Raw genomic sequence first — 23044 nt, 5'->3', positions numbered from 1 at the left:
ACTGTATTTGAAATGTTATACTGTTGTACATTTTACATAATAACTCAGCAGTTAGAATGATTCCCCTTGATGTACAATACTGTAATTCAATTCCCCTTTTTTTCCTCTGAGTGGATTCGAACTCTTTTTTCTCCCTTTAAGAAAGAAACCTGGCCCACTCTCCCAATGCTATTTTAGTATGGATAAAAGATGTAGGAAATATTGCATTTTCCTAGAGAATTGGTGCCACTCTATTGAAAATAATTCATAACTATACAGACATAGAGAATTAACACACAAAGTTCAAGGCACTCACTTGGATGTTAGAAAACCTGGATTCTGGTCCCGGCAACCATAGCAGTTTCTGTGTTTTAGATAGTGTATGATTTGCATGTGACAGTGCTGAGCTGACTGACCAGCTTACCTGATGATATGGTTTATCACTATAGGGTCTGGTGGCAGCAGTAGGTTAGTGAGTCTCTGAGGAATTTCAGAAAACTTTAGCCGTGGACAGTCAAAGATCTGGAATATAATAAAGCATATTATCCTTGTCCAAAACCTAATTTGCAATTAAACAAGTAAATCAATGATTCAAAAGTAATGGGATTCTGCAAGCTATCGTTCTGTCTGCTTGCACAGTGTCAGTTTTTGGTCACTTCTGTCCCTGTAAATTGACACTGCCCTTACAATCTGGGCTAGCTGGCAGCAGCAACAGATGCTAACACTTTTGGGTGTCCCACTTTTAGTTTAGCTGCGTGAATGGTACAGCCTGATTTAATGGGTCATCAGGATCAATTACATCAAAACCATTCGCTGAGGGTTTGTGGAAGCTTATCATAAAGAAAACATTTTTTTTCCCAGAATAAACTTAAAAGCAGTCTGCTTTATTCTCCAAAGTATGTTTCCTGCAACATTTTCTGCTAAAGAAAAATACAATAAAATATTTTAGGATTTTAAAATCATTTGCAGTTTTTTCAGTTGTTGTTGGTTTGTTTGTTTAAGAAAAAAAACTCAGCACGTTTTTTCTAAAACAAAAAAAAAACAAAAACAAACAAACAAAAACAAAAAACAACCCTCAACGTGGTTGTATTTATTTTAAACCAAAACCTAAACAGCATCTTGGAAGGGAACCACTCCCTTCCCAGTAACTCAGCATCTTATGGCTTCCTTCTCTTTACTATGTTTCTGAAGCTAAATATGTGTTGAATTGTGGAAAAAAAAAATCTTTTGAAAACGATCAAAATCTGCAGTCTATGGAAATTTTCTGTGAGTGACTGCAGTGTTTTGCCATGAATCTAGAACCACTTCTTACACTTTAAGTTTTCAGAAATATAATTACTACATTTTTTTACCGAAAGTTTTAATGCTCTGAGTAGGTGAATAGGCTTTTCCCTAAAGGTACTCCATTTAAACTGTTTTTTAAAAAAAGCTATCTAGATACTATTATTTGCCTTAACATATAAAATTGTATGGAGACAATTTGGAAAAATGTTGAGGCCAATGGAAAGGAAAATGGAAATGCCTCAGGAAAAATATATCCTCCTGACAGAAGAGAGATGCTACTTTTATTATTGTATCCTGTAGTGGGTCTGGCTGAGATGGAGTTAACTTTCCCTGCAGCAGCCCATACAGTGCTGTGCTCTGCACTTGTAGCCAGAACAGCAATGTTTTGTCTATTGCTGAGAAGTGCTGGCACAGCATCAAGACTCTCCCCAAACCCCCCCAGAACCGGTAGGCTGTGGGTGGACAAGAACTGTGGAGGGGACATCACCAGGGCAGCTGACCTAAATCAATCAAAGGGATATTCCATACCATATAATGTCAGACTCAGCAATAAAAGGTGGGAAAAGGGAAGGAGAGGGGAGGCTCTCGTTATGATGTCTGTCCCAAACAACTGCTACGTGTATTGAGGCCCTGCTTCCCAGGACATGGCCAAACATTGCTCATTGATGGGAAATAGAGAATATATCCATCTTTTTCTCTCTCTGTGCTTTTGCATGGCCTTTATTAGTTTTTTTCCTCTTACTTTTCCCTTTAATTAAATTATCCTTATCTCAACCCCTGAGCTTGTGTTTTTTTTTTTTCTTTCCAGCATACTTTCTCCTCCCTCTCTTCTTCTTCTGAAGGGGAGTGAGAGAGAGGTTGTGGCAAGGTAAAACCATAATTGCTGAACATGCCCGCATCCATGAATTTAGCCACTTAGTTTCTAAAGAGTGATGAATCTACCAAATCTACCAAATCTGAGTCTGCAATTCACTATTTGATAGAATCACAGAATATCCTGAGTTGGAAGGGACCCACAAGGATACATAAAGTATGAACTGCTGTACTGGATCAGACAAAGGATCTATCTGCTACACTATCCTCTTGATAGCCATCAAAAGTAGATGCTTGAGAAAAAACTATAAGAGAAAAAACATAATAAGAAACATATATTGGTCCTTCCTCCCCACCCCCAAAAAAATACCTCTCCTAGTCTCACAGCTTTGCAATTACCTGGGGCACACAAACAGGGACAGGGAAGGCGTGGTAGTTTGCATGTCAGTTCCAGTTGAAGGGCATGTGGGAAAGGCCGTGTACCTTGCTCACTGACACTGCAAGCTCCAATAATAGTTGCCTAGACAGGCAAACCCAAGTTGGACAGGGCTTTGAGCAAGATGGTCTAGTGGAAGATGACCCTGCCCATGGCAAAGGGGTTGGAATTAGATGATCTTTAAGGTCCCTTCCAACACAAACCATTCTATGATTCTATGATTCTACGACAGGACAGTGGGCACTCATTTTATAGGCTGTAGCTCCAGATGGGGTGTCTACTACACCTACCCAAGGGCTGTCTGACACTTCCACCCAGACAGAGCTGCTGAAGGGAGAGGCTGCAGTGCAGACCTCAGGCTGCACAAAATCTAGACCTTTCTCTTGTGGCAGGGACAGGCAGCAAACCTGCCTGCAAAAGGTGTGCCCAGGTGGAGGACCTCCTGCAGCAGGTGGCTGAGCTGCATGAGGTGGCGAGAAGGCTGTGCAGTATCTGGAAGGCTGAGGAGGAGTTAGACAGCTGGTTTCATGCACAGTGGACCTACAGCCAGAAATTCCCCCTTAAGACTACACAGAAGGGAGTGATACCAAAAACAGAAGAATGGAAGCTTGTTACAGCAAGGACCAGCAGGAGGAAGAGAGACTTCCCCCATTGCTTGAGGTGCCCTTGCAGAACCATTTCACTGCTCTGGGGACTGCAGAAGAAGGACCTGTCACGTGAGGGGAGATGCTGGTATCGACTGAGCCAACTCAGCCTGTTCCACATATAATGACCAGCCTAACCAAGAAACAGCGAAGGTTGATAGTAGTAGGGGAGTCTCTTCTGGAGGGAGTAGAAGTGTCCATTTGCTGACCTGATCTACTCTCAAGAGTGATTTGTTGCCTACCAGGGGCTCGTATTAGGGATGTTGCCAAGAGACTACCAAACCCTGTACAGCCCACAAACTACTACCCACTGCTGTTATTTCATGTAGGCATCAAGGACACTGTCAAGACCAGCTGAAGGCATATCATGAAGGACTACAGAGCCCTTGGAGTATCCATAAGAGGCTCTGGAACACAGGTAGTCTTCTCTTTGATCCTACTGGTTAAAGAAAAGTGCTTTGAAACGACCACGTGAATACTGTGGATCAATGCATTGTTGCAGGATTAGTGATATAAGCAGGGATTTGGCTTTTTAGCCATGGGACTCTTTTTGAGAAACTGGGTCTACTGGGGACTGATGGGGCCTGTCTGTTGGAGGAGGGGAAGATCATCTTTAGTTACAGACTTATCAAATGGTGGAGAGCTTTCAGCTGATTTTGCCAGGGGAGGGAACCTCAGTCTACCCAACATTTATTGGTTCTATGCCAGCATCAGCAATAGAGGTGCACAGCCAAGAAAGGAACCAGAGGTCAACGGGAGAACACCTGAACAACACCACAAAGGCATTCCAGACACTTCATCCAATAAAACAGTTTCATTAGGAGCCCAAATTAAATGCCTCTACATGAATTCATGCAGCAAGGAAAATAAACAAGGGTTAGTGGAAGCTTTACTTAAGTCTCAGGGATGTGATATCATTGGCTTCATTGCTGAGATAGATTGTTACAGGTTCTTCAGTAGAGATGGAGGTGAGAGGAAGGAGAAGAGGTGTAGTAGTTCTTTGTGTTTTGGAATGCCTTGACTGCATGGAGCTGGGCAATAGTGATGAAAGTGTTGACTGTCTCTGGGGTAAAAGTCAGTGAAAGGCCAATAAGGCAGATACAATGGTTGGAAGCTGTTACAAACAACCCAATCAGGATGAACATGGAGATGAAATAATTTACAAGCAACTAGGAAAAGTCTCACAAACACTAGTCCTTCTTTTCATGAGGGACATCAACTTCTCATATATGTGCTGGAAATACAGTACAGCAGAGAGGAAACAGTCTAAGAGATTCCTGGAGTGTGTATGGAAGATAACTTCCTGACACAGGCAGTGAGTGAGCAAACTAGAGAAGGTGCCCCACCTGACATGTTTACTAACAGGGAAGGACTTGTGAATGATGTGATTGGTGGAGGCTGTCTTGGGCACTGCAATCACAAAATGATGGAGTTTTTTGGTCTTTGGTGAAGAAAAGAAGGTGGTTAATAGAACTGCTACCTTGGATTTCCAGAGGGCAGACTTTGGCCTGTTTAGAGACCTGGTTGATAGAATCCTTTGGGAGGTGATTCTGAAAGGTAAAGGAGTCTAGGAATAAACTTCTTCAGGAATGAAATCTTAAAGGTGCAGGAGTAGGCCATCTCAATGCACCAAAAGTTTAGCCAGTGGGGGAGAAGACCAGCCTGTCTGAATAGAGAGCTTCTTCAGGAATTTGGGAAGAAAATGAGAGTTTATGAACTCTGGAAGAAGGGGCGGGCAATGCAGGAGAACTACAGAGCTGTTGTCAAGTTGAGAAGAGAGAAAATTAGCTAAAGACCAACTGGAATTCAATTTGACTAAATTTTTTACTTTGCAGTAAAAGACAATAAAAATGCTTTTATAAATGTATCACCAGCAAATGAAGGATTAATGAGAATCTCCATCCTTTATTGGATGTGAGGAGAAATGTAGCGATGAAAGATGAGGATAAGGCTGACATGCTCAATGCTTTTTTTGCCTCAGTCTTTATTACTAAGACCCAGGGTACCCATCCCCTGAGTTGGAAGACAGTGACAAGGAGCATGCTGAAGCATCTATAATCCAATGGGAACCTGCAGATGACTTACTACATCACTCGAATGTTCGTAGGTCTATGAGGCCAGATGGGACTCATCCAAGAATACCAAAGGAGCTGGCAGAAGTGCTCACCAAGCTGCTTCCCATAATTTACCAGCAGTCCTGACTAACTGGAGAGGTCCCTGTTTATTGGAGGTTAGCAAATGTGACTCCAAGCTGCTACAAGAAGGGCAGGAAGGAGGACCCAGGGAATTACAGGCCTTCCAAGAAGTCCAATGGCATCCTGGCCTGCATCAGAAACAGTGGACCCAGCAGGACTATGGAAGCGATTGTCCCATTGTATACATGGCACTGGTGAGACCACACCTCAAATACTGTGTTCAGTTTTGGGCCCCTCACTACAAGAAGTGTGTTAGGTTGCTAGAAAGCAAGACATGAGGAGCAACTGAGGGAACTGGGGCTGTTTAGTCTGAAGAAGGAGAGGCTGAAGGGAGACCTCATCGCTCTATACAACTACTTGAAAGGAGGGTGCAGCAAGGAGGGTGTCACACTCCTTCCTTAGGTAACAAGAGAGAGGATGCGAGGAAATGGTCTCAAGCTGTGCCAGGGGAGGTTTAGATTGGGTATTAGGTAGAATTTATTCACTGAAAGGGTGATCAAGCATTGGAACAGGCTACCCAGGGAAGTGATGGAGTACCCATCCCTGGAGGTATTGAAAAGATGTCTGGACATGCCACTAGGGGACGTGGTTTAGTGATGGGACTCTAGGTCAGGTTGATGGTTGGACTTGATGATCTTAAAGGTCTTTTCCAACCTAGGTGATTCTATGATTCTATGTTGCATTTATAACAGTGCAAGATTTTTTTTCCATTGATTTCTCTAATCACTTTGAGAACTATATATATTTTTAGCATCTGTAAAGTCCTTTGGGTTGTTTTTATTTTGCTACCCTCCAGATTTAGTCAATGACCTCTAATTCTTCACCAAAATAAAAAATAATTACTTCTTGTTCACATTTTCCATTCTGCTCATGAGTTTTCAAATCTTTTTAATTCCCCTTTTCCATCTCCTCTTCAGGTTGGCACAAACAAAACTGAATCTTAATTGGTTATAGAAAAACTGAGAATGGAAATTAAATCATCTAAGCATCAGAGTGAACAGCCCTGTAATTTTGACAAAAAAAAAAGTAAGGTTTTAGGATGGAATTTTCACTATATACGAAAAAGAATGCAAGACAGCATGCTGTAATTCTCAAGAACAAAACAAACAAACAAACAAACAAAAACAACCTGCAGGAGAATGACTGTATAATCCAGATCACTTTGGTTCTATACTCCTAAAAATACCCACAAAATCTCATGATTATTTTGTTGTATTTTGTATTCTCACATGTGGAAAAAAACAATGCTGCCTTTACATGACAGTGAAACAGTTAGACCCTTTCTTCTTGGAAAGGCTATGACTTTTTTAGGAGTGATGAACCACCTTGATGTATTTTTTGACAACACTGCACATGGAGGTGTTTACTATATTTGTTACAGTGTCTGCTGAAAGCCATTCAGCATTGAAGAAACTGCAAATTATTAAGGGAAAGCAAAATTCAGTAATTTCTGTCCATCCAAAATTTTCAGATGGATATTATAGATTGCCTCTGAATAGCTGTGTCCAAAAAGGAGTTACCTGCTGGAAGTACTTGTCACAATTAATGTATTCCTTGTCATGGGAGTCTTGCAGCTTATTTGTTTTGATGTACTGCCAGAGAGCCTGGATGATGGCAGATCGGGTCTGTGTGTGTATCCCCAGCAAACGTGCTAATCGTGGGTCCAGTTTAAACTGTGGAGGCTGCAACAGAAAGACAAGAAGAGAGAGATGGCAACGGAGAAAAAAGTAGATGCATGCACTGATAGAGATTTTCAGCTTCAGTTCTCTGGGGACTTTATTCCTCAGGTGAAATACCCCATTCAGTGGTAGAGGTTATAGAAATATAAATTGCCTAGATGTGTACCACGGTCATGCTCTGGAACAGCTACGTCTAGCATTTGAAAAAGAAAGAGGAACATTGTACATGTGCTATGCACAAAGACTACTTGAATCACATGCTTTAGATAATGAGTTGCTTGCAGAGTCAGAAAATAATTTTGCTGTTTACCGTTGATGCATAATCTGACTTTAGGAAGCAGGAGGTGAAGAAGAATGGTCCTTCCTCTGAACTACTGGAGATTAACCACAGATAGGGAGCATGAAGTCAGGATGATGCTTTTGCTGTTCCTAAGAATTGAACAGCTGCCTCCCACCAACAAATTCCCTTGGAACTCTGTTTTTCCAGCATGTTCCCAACATTCTGCTGCAAACCAGAAAATTTACCTGACCACAACTACTCAATGGAACGTATTTCTTCTGACCTCTGTGGTACAACTCTTCAATTAGTCTGTTTTATACCTTTAATTCCTTAGATACCTTAGAGTCTGGTGCCTCTTCAGGTGTACCCATGCTCATGTTTAATATTTGTCACATTCTTCAGCAAGGATTACCTTGTTGGGTGCCTGGACACCCAAAGCCAGATTTATAACAAGACAAGACTTCAGAATAAGAGAACATCTATTTAAAAGCATAAATTTATAATAATGGTGAACATAAACTCTAATGGTATTTTCCTAGCCATAAGGATTCTCACTGGCTCTATCAGTATCTCAGTTAGCTCACATACTCCCTAAGATAAGTAAAATTTTCTATAAACATAAAATGTAGTGTCTTTATTCTGGATAGATGCCATTTGCATGGGGCAGGGGGGAAGTGAATGGCACAAAATGAATTCTTAAAGTTATGCAGTAAAAATGTATCTAAGACTGAACTGCCATTGAAAAGGGAGATCCTATCTCTTCACAGCAGTGCATTTTTATCCTTTTCCTTAAGACAGTGACCTTTCCTTTCCTTTCCTTTCCTCTCCTCTCCTCTCCCTTTCCACTTCCCTTTCCCTTTCCTTTTCTGTTTCCATTTCCTTTATTTCCCTTCTCGCAGAATATCACTAACTCTGAAATGAATCCATTCCCTGACTTTTTTTGTGTTCAGCCCACAAATATTACTGATACAATCAAACTAGTACTGACAAAAGAGAGGAAGAAGAAATGCCTGGACTTGAGAATAATGTCAAGTCTATCCCTTCCAGGGCAACGTTTATACCAGATTACAGTGACAATGTAACCAAAGTTTAATAACCCCAGAAATCTGTGTGGTCTGCTCTGAAAAAAATGCTGCCACAGCTACACAGCTGGTTCAGGCATCACTAGCAATAGCCACTCTTTTGAACTGCAACATGTAGGACACCCCCCACCCCCCCATGTATATCTTATCTGACTATTTTGTAAGAAGCCTGAGGAGGAAATGCATATTCTTTCTGCAGGTGTTACTAATCATCATCATGCCAAGGATAACATTTTGGTAGACTACAACAGAAACTTACTTTATGTGTCCCCTTAATATTTTAAATCATCTGGCAGTTTGGTATCATTCTAACCTCTTTCAACCATGTGAAGTTTTGTTTCCAAATATATTATCTTTTGAGGTATGTAAGGGGATGAATTTGCTTTGTTGCTCTATGCCCCAATGGATGTATTTTCCATAGCAAAAGCAACACACTGACCTGGTAATCCAACATGAGGAGTAATGTGCACCGCACACTGACATCACCAGGTCTTTTCACCTGGAAGCCATCAGTCTCCTGAGTTGTGGGAGTTCTGTGCCACTGCCAAAGGAAATAAAATTAACATGGTCAGTCTTTTTTTCATTGATACGGGAAACTCTGTATGTGAATCTTGCACAGCGCTCCAAGCAAGAATAAAACAAGTAACAAGACTCCTTAAGACTTGCAATTAGAAAAACAAACAAATGAGCAAAATCTTCACGATTTCTTGCTCCGCTCTTACAGTACAGCCTGTTTTGATGCTAGTATGCTTTACTTGTCAGGAGAAATGTGCACAAATGTTTTAATTACATACATTCTTCTTCTAAGAGATACCCTACATCACTACTACATCTGTAATTCTGAAACCTTTGAAAACACCTTAAATGAGTCAGTGAATGCAAGGTAACTTAAACAAGGCAGATAACAGGCACATAGCTGTTCATCTGTTATAGTACTGGTTTTGTATGCAAAGGTGCATTAACTTCTTACCTCCACAAGGTGGTTGTCAGGTCCATAAAGATCTTTGTCCAGTTCAATGACTAGACTCTTAAAAAATGATGAAAACTTCCGTTTCTGTTTGCTGAGCTGTACAATCAAAAGAAACAGAAATGTTTAAGACTGCATATATTACCCCATGTTCTGTGCTTCCTTTTCAAGCTTTCTCTTTCTCTTGAACTTTAACTCCCATATAGATCACAAGAGTGAACAATCTAATTGAGATTTCCCTCTGATAGATGCAGGGAAATATGCAAAAATCTAGAAGTGGTGGAACAGTATGCACTGAAGGAAAGATTTCCCTGACTGTCTTAATGTTATCATAAAGGACTGTCTTTTGATGTGAACAAGGTAACTGTATGCCTTTTATTTTAAGTTTGTATTTTTTTAATAAATGCTAAATTCTTGTTCTGACTTATCAGAGAGCAGTAAGTTTTACAGATTAGTCATACCCTAAGTAAAAGTATTTCCTTTACATTTTGCCTTTTCATTTAATTATTAGTATTCACCATTTACTATGCAGTTCATATTGTCTAAATTAAAAGCTGGGTGGTCTATGTCATATATTCTGACTTTCTGGAGAATACAGTCCACAGCATTTGAACGGATTTCTTACCTAATGCAGAAGATATTTTTGAAGTACATACTTCTTTGATTTAAAATTTGCCAGTAATTGAAGAGCCATGATAAAAATTGGCAAGTTGATCCAATAAAGATTTTTTTTGTTGTTAAAATCTATGCTCTAATTTCTAATCTGAATTTGTCTAACTTCAGTTTCCAGATGCTGCAGTTTGTTTACCCTTCATTTTCTAGCACGATTCTGATCCTGATTCATGTATTGTTATCTCCAGAAAGATAGACATGTCTTAAACGTTTTGCTTTCTCCACACATGTACAATCTCCATCTGTTCATCTTATCAAATACTTTTCTTGTAAAGTCTATTCAAATAAGTGACACTTTTATTAGGAAAGTTCAGCCTTCCCAGAGGAAAGTGAAATCCATCACAGGAGTTTCTGATCACTTAGTTAACAAAACCTTTCTTCCATCCTTGCTCTGACCATCCATACATCCTCTTGCACTCACCAGATGCAATGGCCTGCTCTAGACCTGACTTATCACTCCTATCGTGGCCTGAATCCTGCCATATCATTCAAGCAGTATTCTCTCCATCTCATCCTACCTGTTCTGTCCTTAAGTCTGCTCTATTTCCTGCTGCCCTCCCCATCTCTCCCCAACATTCCCACTATGTTTGTATCCTTCACTCCTTCTGTTGGACATGGTGTCTTCCCAGCAAAAACAAGCCAATGCTGCCATTCAGAGATGTCCAAGTTAAAGACCCCAGTAAAGTCCATCATAACCCTACAGGACAATCTCTAGATCCTTGCCAGCCCCACTGAAGCACGGTCTTACATCATCCAGGAGCTTCCCCTCCACTCGAAGCTCCCATGATGCGATGCTGCCATCAGAGTCATCAGCGTCAGATTTTGCAGGATTAAATGTGTTGGAGATATAAAGTCTCAGTTTCCGCTTTTGCTGTTATACAAATAGAGAAAAGAAAAGTACATATCCAGGTTAAGTACAGAACCTGAGGCAGCCACATGAAATATCACACTGTTAGTACAAAATCTGCATGTTTAGTACAGTTGGACCAGGTTATATAAGAATTTAAGATTTGGTTATGCATAAGAAAATTCACTGAAGAGCTGAATCTGATAGTTCTTTTCAAAACCAATTGGTAATATAAACACACTAAGAATTTGCTGTAAGTGGAGAAAGGCAGGAGTTTGCAGGGCCAAGCCCCTGAGGGCTATATAACCTGTACTTCTGGTTTAGATATTTGACAAATCATTCTAAGAAAAGCACCACACGATGCCCTTTCTTTCTGGATACTAGCTAGACTGATAAAATTCAGCTGCACACCTTTTGCTATGTGAATGTCTTTCACAGCTGTACCAGTTCAGATCTGTAAATGGCATTCACAAATCCAGCTAATGCTTCATATTACATGCTCTGCACATCTCTGTCCATCTTAATTCCACCATCATGTAGAGCTTGGTATAGTCTTCCACACCCTCTTGCCCCCACGTTGACATTGACACATCCCTGCTTCCTAACCTTCCCTTTTAACTCTCTTTCACTCTAATCAAACAGATAGCAGCTCCAACATGCTGTGAGACCTGTGTGGAGGAAGGCACTGTGCTTCATCTCTAAGCCAGGTGCTCAAGTCTTTGAGAGAGAGAATCATGCCTACCTACTGTCATTTTTACAGCTTATCTAAGAGAGTTTCCCAGTCACTGTACTGTCTTATGGCTACCTTATTCTTCAGTGCCCTTCTCTCCAAGCACTACGTGGAAAACTTGGCCATGGATTGATGCATGGATTCCAGAAGAGATATCACCAAAATTCATTTGACATTCTAATCTCAAATATCTGTCTATAATATCATAGCAAAAAGGCTGAAGTCATCAAATTAATGCAGTCAAAACAACCTTCACCTAACATAAAAAAGGAGCAGTCTTGTAAAGCTCTCACACATACACACACGCACACAGAGGTAGACACACACAAAGAGGTACAGGAGAGATGTAAGTCTATAGAACAGAAGATGCAAATTATATATGTGAGGTCAGAGAACTGTAAATCTGATACAGCACAGAGGAATATGGGAGGCAGGGCTGTATGGCCCACATGGAACAAGAAAATGACTACAAATCTAGAGACCACACTGACAGAAAGGTTTGATTAAAATGGAGCGTCAATAGTATGCAGCAAGAGAGAATAGGATTTTCAGAAGTGCCAAGAGTCTAGAAAATGATGGGTTGACCCAGGTAAGAACAGGCAGGTAGGTTTAAAAAAATCCTGGAAATCCATATTCTTTCTGCATCCTTTCCTATAGGATTTCTGTTGCTGAAGTACTCTTACACTATATAAAATGTTTTTTTGTTTTTTTTTTAAATAGCCCAGAATCTTTCTTTGCTGTGAAGGACTAGTGAAAGACTTCACATTTCTAAATTCACAATTCTTCATATTAACCTGCAAATTTTATGTTTTTCTTAAATTTTATCCCCACCTGGATTATTTGCAAAACTGTACCTATGTACATAAGCAGGTTTTTTTTTTTTTTTCCCTTAATAGTTCCTTCTGGATGCTCTACTGATATTTCAGTTTTACATCACTAATTCTATTTCCTCTTCTTTTGATTTCCAATGCATTATCTCCATTACTCCTTTTACTCTGGCAAGTCACCCCCTCCTCATACCTCTCCATGTCCAGGTAGGAACTGTATCTGTTTCCTCAAAAGCCTGACATCTCATCCTCTGCAATAACATTCTTGTTCACATCTGAGTATTTTAGATGTCTTCCTTTCTCCTGGCTTTCAGGTTCTAGGTTCCTTAGTTCACCTGAGTTAGCAATAATGGCTAATTCCACTATAAAATACAAAAATCTCTCCTTCAATACTTTCCACTGTTATCATTTTTCTTTCAAGTCACGCACAAGTCAGGTGCAGCTTACATTTCAGGACTGGTCTCCTGCTGTGTTCCCAGTACTTTCCCTGCTCTGCCAAAGTCAGTCAGCTTATCATTTATTTCTCCTACATCTCTCTCTTCAATTTACGGTCTTTCCTTCTATGCAACAAGTTCTCTTTCTCAAGTTTAACAACATAATCCTTTCCTCACCGAAACCCCGATAAGTCAGTCCACTTCTTCTACACCGCCATCAGAAAGGAACTTAGAATAATTATGAATAAAAATCCTAAGTAATGGCTATCTTTAAAGTTGTAGGCACTACTGCCAACCAGTGAATGTGGTGGAAAGCTGAGCCTTTAGTCTCTACTAAGCAAAGATATTCCATCTGATAAGCAAAATGTGTAACCCGCACCCTGTGGGTTGTCTTCAGCGTTTGATCAAAAAGATACTGCAAATTTGCAACACTATTAAAACAGTGATTATCTCTTATATGCAACACAAAGAAATATCCTTGATCCTGACTCATAACAAACACCTAAGGAATCAAACAGAGCAACTGCACAGCTGCAATAGAACACCAACAGCAAAGGGGCTTTAAATTTAATTTAAAAATTTATTAGAACCTGAAGTGGCATAAGGGATCATAAAGAAAGAAAACTCGCATTTTTGGTGTGTTTTTTTTTTAAAAAACTTTTAAAAATTAAAATAATAATAATAATAATAATTTCTTCAGGCTTGCCCTTAGTCTAGCAACTCTCAGTGACTTGCTGGGTTGCAGAAAACTCTGTAGAGTCACTTCTGAGGAGACGCAGAGAATTCTATCTTTTTATTCTCTAAGATCCAGCTGTGCTTCTGCTACTTCTTTCTGTCTCAAGCGTCTCCAAATTTCTGCGTGTGCTTCAGCCTTCTTCTATGTGGCAGCTCTTTACCCTTTTTCCTCTCTGACTACCCTCCCCTGCAATCCATATGGAACAATCTCCCCCTCCCTCTGAGGGCTCTAGCAGGCCAAATTCACCTTAGGACATGGCAAACACCAGCTTTCCTCTGTGCAGCTGTGCTACCACCCTTTAAAGAGAATTTACATAATGAACTGCAAACGTGTCAGCCATGACATGACAATTGCCACAATCAAAAACTCTAGACCTGACCTGCAGAATGCAGCCAGATCTGCCAAAGACATTCTGGTAAGCAGCCTAAAAAAATGTGAAAAAGGTATTTGGGCAATTAACATTGCTTGAACAGCCAAACACATCCTTCTCTGTGCAGCACCATACTGACTTGGAAATGTTCCAGCCTCCGCAACTACCTCCCTGAGGCTGCAGCCAACATGTTCACCTCCTGTTTGTTACTTTACAAGTTACTGCTCCATCTTTTCCTTCTTTCTGCCCTTCTCAGAATTCCCTCTACCACCTCCTCCGTATTCACGTCTAGCATTGCCAGTACCATTGGCCCTTCATAAAAGCTACTTGGAAGAGCTCTTCTCAAGAAATTCTGAGGTGACTATCTTGGCACAATACCTTCAAGTTTGAGGAACTAGACAAAGACACCTAAACTTGTCCTGCATACGTTTATCACCAACAGTGGTAATACTTATACTTTGAGCAGTGGCATGTAAAGAAAATACATTCAGAAATCTCTAGCAAAACATCAGAATCATAGCCCTACAAAGATGTTATTTGGATCAGTAGGCTCCTTCTCCTCTGTCACGACTTTCTCCTGCCAATTCTGAGGCACTACTGTCTCACCTGATGAAGCAAGATCCTTTTATACTTTTTTAAACAAAGGTTTCCCCTTCCTGAGGGATCTACCCAATGAGATAAGACTTCAGTGCTTACAGCAATACTCCTATCATAAGGATGTCCAGTCTTGGAAGAAAACTGAATTCAAGAAAGAAGAATATGAAGACGGCACAGGCTGGGGTTCTACAGACACTGTACAGATCATAATGTCTGCTATGTTCAAGACATGGACCCAGAATCATTGCACTCAAATTCACTTCTTGACAGTACTCTGAGGTTCCACAATAATGTCAAGTGCAAATCCAGAAGGCTCTGAGAATGACATATTCTTCCATCTCCAGCTAAGCAACTCCATCTCATCCAGGCAAGAAATGATCCTATGTCAGTTATGTACAATTGGTTATTTTGCAGTTCAAATACAGCAGTGCAATATTCTTGGGCAAGAAGCTACTTTCCTTCCTACAGAAGGGAATTCTGCAGAAATTCCAAGCAACGCATACTCTGCCAAAGACCTAAAATCTTCCTTCCCTCTGTATGGAGGCTTCTCAGAGAACACAAAAACAAAAAACAAACTGTGGCCTTGTTTTTTACAGGTAGGACTCTCAGTACTTTGTAACAAAAACTAGAGGGAAAACATACTGCTGTAGAGCAAGAAGAAAGCATCACATTTCATCTCTTCAAACACACTGAAGTTTTACCATCCACAAAGACAAAGCTAAACGAGAAGGGAACTTCATGTAGACTTGATCAATGTTATGAATCAAATAACCTCTTGACCAAAAATCAATAAATGCTTAATCTGCTTATTCTTTTAAGATACACATCTTTTAACATACTTTTTTGACTTGTATTCAGCAAAATGAATTTAAATTGCAGTCATATTAGAAAGAAAAAAGAACTCCCCAAAGCATTGTATTTTACTTACAATTTCTCCTTGTGAAAAAGAAAAGGAAAAAAGAGCCACCAGTGACAGAAGATTGGTCAGCCATGAACTGCTGCAAAGGTCTCACCTGTGACAGCAGCACAAATGGCAGGAGAGGTCATGTGGAATTAAACAGATCTAAACAAGAGGCTGACAGAAATGCTGGAGCAGCAGGACTACAGGTTCTTCTCTGTCTTAACACAGTCATAAGCAGGCTATCTATTGTTGACTGAATTAAAGAAATCTGGCTGCCAAGCCCCTGGGTAGTATTGTCTTGAGCTCTATGCACATCTTAAGCTTGAATTTCCATGTACCTCAACACAGCATAAAAAAATCTGTATTTCTTTCTTTGCATATAGACTGTTTGGTGGTCTCACAAACTTTTTAGGAAGCAAAAAACCAAGAAAACAGTGGAAGATAAAGTAGCATGGAGAGTTGAAGTCAGATGAGACAAAAAGAACAATGGCCACTAGTTACAAGTGTTCTTCAACAACAAAAACTCCAAAAGGGTAAAAAAAAAAATATTATTGAGGAATAAAATGGAGAATATTATGACCAATAGCCTGCAAAAGCAATTACAGCAGCTTATTTTGCAGTTGTCTACTGTACTCGCTGAGGAAGAGAAACACAATGTGTATCCTCGCAGGTGGTAAGAATGACCAGGAGTACAGAAAAACTCTTTCTGTACAGTGATTGGGAAGACTTATTTTTTTCACCTAAAAAAAGAATGTTGAAGAACCTGAAAGATATATTTGAAATACAGGCTGATCTGAAGAAGAAGATTAGATGTTTGCATTTTCCTTATCCCACAACACAAAACAGCAGAACACATTAAATTATGCCAAAAGACAGTAAATTCAAATCTGGCTGATGGAGGAATGTTTCATGATAGCTATACAAAGCCTAATGAACCGTAATTAAGCTGTAGAACTAACTGTCACATGAACATAGATTTAAAACTTGCAGATTTTTAAGCCAGAAGACTTTGTCTAGTTGAATTTCTTGTGCAACAGACTCTCATCATTCATCGAACAGGACAGCTCTCTTTAAAAGACATCCAGTGTTGACTTAAAGACTTGATGTAATGAAAAATCTATTATGTCTCTGATATCTTGCTCTAACAGTCATAAATATACTCACTTATCAGTCTCAACCAGTCTATTTTTGAACTAACAGATGTTGGACTGAAGACAAAGCTTTTTGGAAAAAGAAAAGGAAATGAAAAAGAAAAAAAGAGAGAAGAAGGAGAGAAAGAGAAAAAGAAAAAGAAAAAAGAGAAAAAGGAAAAAAAAAGAGAAAATGAGAATGTGAGAGAAAGGGAAGGTGCTGGAGTGGCTTTGTATGTACAGATCCCAAGAACATCCAGTCATACCAGTATATGAAAATTTTAAAAGAGACATCAAACCTTTTTGTGTCTTAATATAAACTGATCTCTGATTACTGGAATTTAGGTGGAGCTGTTACCTACAGTTGCAGGGTTTCTGGCACCTTCCTTTGAAGTATTTAGCACTGGCACAAGTCGGCCAGAGAGGCTGTGGAGTCTCCTCCTTGGAGATATTCAAAAGCTGTTTGGACATGGTTCTGGGCAACCTGCTCTAGGTGGTCCTGTTTGAGCAGGGGAGGGAGCTGGACAAGATGACCTCCAGAGGACCCTTCCAACCTCTCCCACTCTGTGATTCTATGATTGGTCACTACTAGTAAGGAGCTTGGATCCACACCAGCCTTATAATTCCTGTTGTCACTGTAGCTGAGAGAAGAGGGGTGAGTAAGAAAGATTTAAGCTTAAAGATTTAAGATTTTATCTGATTTCTCATCAAATACTTAAGTTAGCATGTGATGGATTTAGAATGCATGCACACTTTGCCTTTTTTTTGAGAATGATAAGCTTTTTACCCCAGTGGCTTGATTCAGTCCTAGCTAGTTGAAAGCAGTATAGAATGGTAAGGCTGTGGGCACAGTTTCTGACAGTGTGTAACTACCCAGCCAAGAATCCAATCAGTAATGCAGTAACACATTGGTGTGGTACCGTTGGCAACACAGTCCTCTCAATAACAACATGTAAGAATCACCAGATAGGACTAGGGAAGACAACCGGGAATTCTTCGGGCCAAATTTAGGGGTACCCAGAAGGAGGTGGATTCACCCAAAACCCTCTGACTCCAAGGTGACCCTCAAAGATTGGGTGATTGAAGATCAAAATACATGTTAAGGCTAGGGATGGGAAGACAACCACAAGCCATAAGCCAACTCTTCCAACGTATGACCACCTACTAATCAAGAGGATCTGTTGCCAGACTGATCTTCTGACACTAGGGAAACTGTACGCTCTTTAGCTTTTTTTAATTTGAAAATTTTATGGTTGATGAGTAAAGATGAAACTGCCATAAATTCTGTTTCGCCTACAATGTATTTCTACTTTAAATGTCTTGTACAGATATTTCTCTTAAAGTGTTCTAACATACCTTATCAAAACCAATGTAGTACTTGATGGAGTACACCAATGAGCCCTAGGGTCACTGAGCTGAGGGCAACAGTGAAGTCTGGGTGACATGTCATTATCACGCAATGCCTTTCAGAAAATCATGAAGATACAATTTAAAAAACAAGGTCTTTGTTACTCCTCCCTGACTTAGAGGAATTTTGCTCCTCTGAAAAGTACAAGCTCTTTCTAAATTCAAGCCTAACATTTATTCACAGTCACCTTTTCCCGATTTGTTCTTGTGTCAGCATTGTCCTTTAGCCTAAATGGCAATACTTTTCTCCCCCTCTACCAATATCATTCCCGGTCATTCCCAGTCCCTCACAACCTTCTTTGTGACACCCAAGTGACATTCATGAAGTGTCTTCCTTTCCCTAAGTGATTCCAGAAGCTTTTTTTTTTTTCCCCCACAATCACTCTAGTGTGAACTGTTCATTTTGAACGTTTATGTCATTTTGAACATTGATGACAATGTATTCCAGCTTCAACAATCAGGTGGGCTGTCATTAGGGTCTTCTGCAGTAATATCAAAACTTTTCTGTTGATACTGGAAATTCTAACTAGTAACTTAAGATTTTTTTTTTCCCAGTTAGTCACATCATATTAAGTACAAGACTTTTATAATCAAAATAGGACCCGCAGGAATGGTCTCAAGCTGCGACAGGGGAGGTTCAGGCTGGATATCAGGAGGAGGTTCTTCACTGAGAAGGCTGTTGTGCACTGGAATAGGCTCCTCAGGAGCGTAGTCACAGCACCAAGCCTGTCGGAGTTTAAGAAACATTTGGACTGCGTACTTAGTCATATGGTCTGAATTGTTGGGTAGACCTGTGTGGTGCCAGGAGTTGGACTCGATGACCCATGTGGGTCCCTTCCAACTCGGGATATTCTATGATTCTATGAAAATAATAACCCTCACTTTTAATGATATTTCAAATAAATTGGCAACTATTTTATAGCAGAAATTCCTTCATGCATAACATGCCTTCCACAATTCTTTTTCTTTAGCATTGACAATGCCTCCCATTTTGGGGTCATCAGCAAATTTCACCATCAAACTTCAGAATTACCCTCCTAAATTCTGATGTCAAAGACCTTCATGAAAATATTGCAAAACAGTGTTCTAGCTTTTAAATATTAAATAAAAATTGGTTTAAATGCAGCCCAACAATTACTCCTCTAATAGAACAAGATTGTTTTCAACATTCTCTGCTTCAAATAGTTGTTCACCCAGTTGCAGCTCTTTTGACAATGATAGGGTATGTCCCATTGGAACCTCACAGAGAGTCACCTTGATAAGGCCCTCCCAGATTAACCTCTACATTAAGCACAGCGGGTGGCAGACATATTAGAACCAAGACCAACGTGACAATCACAGAAAAGGCAGTATACTGCCCATGCACTGAAGACCTCAATGTACAGATGGGAATCCCCAAGAACTAAAAAGCATTAAAGCTGTCACTACTCTACATTAACATTATATATTTTTTTTTTTTTTTTTTTAGTAATCCCACCTTCTCTCTCCATAACATCCCATGAAGAACCAATAAAAAGCTTTCCTCAAGCTGGGATAAATGACACTTACTGCATTTGTTGATTGAAGTGAGTGGAGGTTTGATTCTAGGAGGTCAATGACAGTAGGGTTCAGAGTATGACATAAAAATCTCCACAAATTATTTGTTCTTCTTCCCCTAAGAGTATCCATTGGATGCTCTACATTTAGAACCCAGCAGGAGGAAAACATGGGACTTTCTTAGAATGACTGAACTACAAAGCTCAGATATGAGATGCTGTGTACACAAGGCATTCTGAGGAAAACAAAAACAAACAAGCAAACAAACAAAAATTCTCTCCTGAGAGGACAGAGGGATGTGCAGAAACCTTAGAGTTTCAGAAAAAATTGTACATTCCCTTCTGCCAGCAATCCAATCGCAATTCCTTAGTCATCTTAAAATATGAAAATGAGGAAAGAATTTCAATCTACAAAACCAGGGGGACACACTTAGATCCTGTGACTATATTCAGACACTTCTTTTCAGGTTCTTTTTGAACCTAAGAATGGAGAATCTCGGAGCACATCACTTAGTTTGAGGTACTGCAACTGCATACAGGTATGGTAAACTCAAACTCCCCCACCAGTTCACCATGAAAGAGTGACAGTCTCTGGTTTGGGTGAGAAATCAAACTATTGTCTGTGGCCTGTTTTGGAGTGGAAGCCTTGCTTCTGCAACTGACTAGTTATCCTAGGCTTAGACAATGGAGAGAAACAGGCACTTTTTAGGGCACAATTTTTCTATTTTATTTTAAATATCTACTTCTATATTTATAATTATATACTTCTATATCTATATGTACTTCTATATGAGAGGAACTGTGCCTACACTGACTAAATCTGACTGTAAAGGAAGCCCAAAGTGATCAACTTGCATACAAATAAATGCAGTGTAGATGGCTATATTTGGCCCAGTAAATCCCACTCCTAATGTTCACTGTGGCCCAAGCTGTCCATATTTTCACTAACTCATTCTTCTTTAATGATATCCACTCGTTTTGAGTTGAACAATATGGTTTCTGCTTCCTTCAGGCCATGGAGGTTGCTGTATCTGTACATCAATTCACACTGCAGTCCATAACTCAAGAAGTCTCATCTGCCTAACTCCCTCCTCCAACATCCTTTCTGGAATTCTGAACACATTAACAGGTGGCTCTTTCATATTGTCAGCGCAGGGACTCTTGCCACAAGTGGCATGAAGCAAATGCTGCTTTGTGGATGAGGAATTGGGAGATGGACTCGATGATCCTTGTGGGTCCCTTCCAACTTGGGATATTCTATGATTCAATGATTCTATTATTAGGAATTCTGAGACTCTTGTGATAGGTGTAGTCCGAGAATGTAATACAAACATAGGAAGAGTAGAGTACCTAAGAGGTAGAAAAAAGGTAAGACAGGAACTGGACTGGAAAAACTGGCAGCTGAGAGGGGCTGTTAACAGTGGTAAAGTGAGCTAGCAGTGGCTTAAGGCCATCACCCCCCCTTAACCAACCTCAAAAACAAAACAAAAAAATAAGGTCTCCTCCTTACTTTGTGAGCAAACCCACAGCTGTCATCTATTTCAACAGTGCAGCTGTTCGCACAAGATCAAGGAAATACAGACAGGTACAGCATATTTTATGCACTGTCCTCAATCAAAAATGTTTGAACCATCTCCGTCCCAAATTTCTACAGGATAAGTAATCTACCAACATGAAGGGAAAAAAAAAAAAAACACAAAAAAAACATCCAGAGCAACACAGGCCATCTTTGGTTTCCAAAGACTTTTCCTAGCTACAACCCAATCACTGTGACCAATATAATTATTGCACTTACAATTGATAATTCTGAGCAGCCCTGCATATTTCCTACATATTATCACATATCTCAGACAAGTTTAAATTTTTTCCATGATTACAATCCCAGTTTGGGAACCTTTGTTCTAACAAAAATGTTACAGAATTGTGAGAGCTTTGATAAGGATGGAAATGCAGATATAAGTTTTATTGCTGTTACCAATGCTCAAACTACAATAAAATGAAAACACTCAACTTCAGAACAACCCAAATTTATCTAGGCTTAGCTCTATTTTGACAGATCTTGAATTTTGCAACTGCTACACTCAAAATCTAGACACAAATTTAAGAAACATCTGTATGATTATTCTTTAGAAACAGATTCATATGTAACCTAGATCAATAGCTCATATTTAAAATGCATTTGCTGAGCTCTGGATAGAAACAGGATTTTTTGTATATGTTTTCTTTATTGTTGTGCCTCCTATACTCTTCCCCATTATAGGCCCTGAAAATCTCCACTGTCCAGCTTACAGCTGGAGTCACATGCACTGTTCAATTCCATGGGTAAAGAGTTTGCCACTGAGTAAATATCCTCCTGCAAGTCTAAGTCTTCAACTACTTTTAAACATGGTCAGGTTCCTAACTGTTTTAAAATAGTGGTGCTTTATGCACATTAAGCTAACACAAGTTATTCCTGCTGAGAGTCCAATCTACTATATGGAACCATTTTGGACTACAAACTTGTGATTTAAACCATCCAAACTTCAGTTTTCTATTTGTAAAATATGTATGTTAATAGAACTTTATTTTTCCATTTTTTTTTTCTGATTCGTAAATTTCAATTGGAAAAACATTAGATGTAAAAGCCCTCCACATCTTACAACTGTACATTGACGAACAGAATGGAATCTTAATTGGGCTAACACCCATCACAGACAAGGATGACAGCTTTACTTCACAGTAGGTATACAACCATGAAACTCTTCATACTACAGGATTTACTATGTGAATGAGTATGTGCATTCAACAGCGATAAGAACTCAATTAAGACATATGAAAAGAAATTCTTCACCATGAGAGTGGCCAAACATTCAGGTTGCCTGAAGAAGCTGTTAAACCTCTGTCCTTAGATATAATCAAAACTCAACAAGGCCTTGAACCCTTATTTGAGCATGAGGTTGAACTAGATGACTAGAAGAAGGTAGGTTTAGATTAGATACAAGGAGAAAATTCTTCACTCAGAGGGTGGTGAGACACTGGAACAGGTTGCCCAGAGAAGCTGTGGATGCCACATCCCCGGAAGTGTTTAAGGCCAGGCTGGATGGGGCTTTGAGCAACAAGGTCTAGTAGGAGGTGTCCCTGCCCAGGGCAGAGGGGTTGGAACTAGATGATCTTTAAGGTCCCTTCCAACCCAAACCATTATATGATTCTGTGATTTCCACAGTTCCTTCCTAACCCATTTTTTTAAACGATTCAGTGAAACAGCATCAGAATGCTGAGGAAAATACCTTTTCAGTAGGATACATGAACAGGGAAGTTCTGGACTTGATCTAAAAGAAATTGCAGAAAATTTCACCCATCCTTTTCTCATATGAATCATCCTTTTTTTATAGACTATGTAAATGTATATACTTTTGCAAGAACTTTAACAACTTTTCTGTAATTCTCCCCATTGTTTTGTTATTCCACGATTTAAGATTTTGACTGAATTCTAATATGAAATTTAATACATCTCTTCAGC

General features: G+C 39.7%; 1 protein-coding gene across 6 annotated transcripts in view; it reads right to left on the bottom strand.

The window, feature by feature from the left end:
• SMARCD3 (SWI/SNF related, matrix associated, actin dependent regulator of chromatin, subfamily d, member 3) overlaps window positions 1-23044 on the bottom strand; it is a 71343-nt gene that overhangs the window by 13714 nt on the left and 34585 nt on the right. For 3 of the 6 annotated variants that reach the window (XM_035554457.2, XM_035554459.2, XM_035554461.2), the window contains 6 exons: window positions 22812-22853; window positions 10780-10902; window positions 9363-9458; window positions 8832-8933; window positions 6872-7033; window positions 404-501 (listed from right to left, as the gene is read on the bottom strand). In XM_035554457.2, coding sequence (XP_035410350.1) covers window positions 404-501; window positions 6872-7033; window positions 8832-8933; window positions 9363-9458; window positions 10780-10902; window positions 22812-22853 — 623 coding nt within the window. The remainder of the gene's footprint in view (window positions 1-403; window positions 502-6871; window positions 7034-8831; window positions 8934-9362; window positions 9459-10779; window positions 10903-22811; window positions 22854-23044) is intronic. The other 3 variants (XM_035554458.2, XM_035554462.2, XM_035554460.2) reach the window with 1 other exon arrangement.

This window comes from Cygnus atratus, chromosome 2 (assembly GCF_013377495.2).
Source record: "Cygnus atratus isolate AKBS03 ecotype Queensland, Australia chromosome 2, CAtr_DNAZoo_HiC_assembly, whole genome shotgun sequence".
Lineage (NCBI taxonomy): Eukaryota > Metazoa > Chordata > Aves > Anseriformes > Anatidae > Cygnus > Cygnus atratus.
The sequence above is the reverse complement of the archived record's forward strand: the minus strand, read 5'-3'. Positions and strand labels throughout refer to the sequence as shown.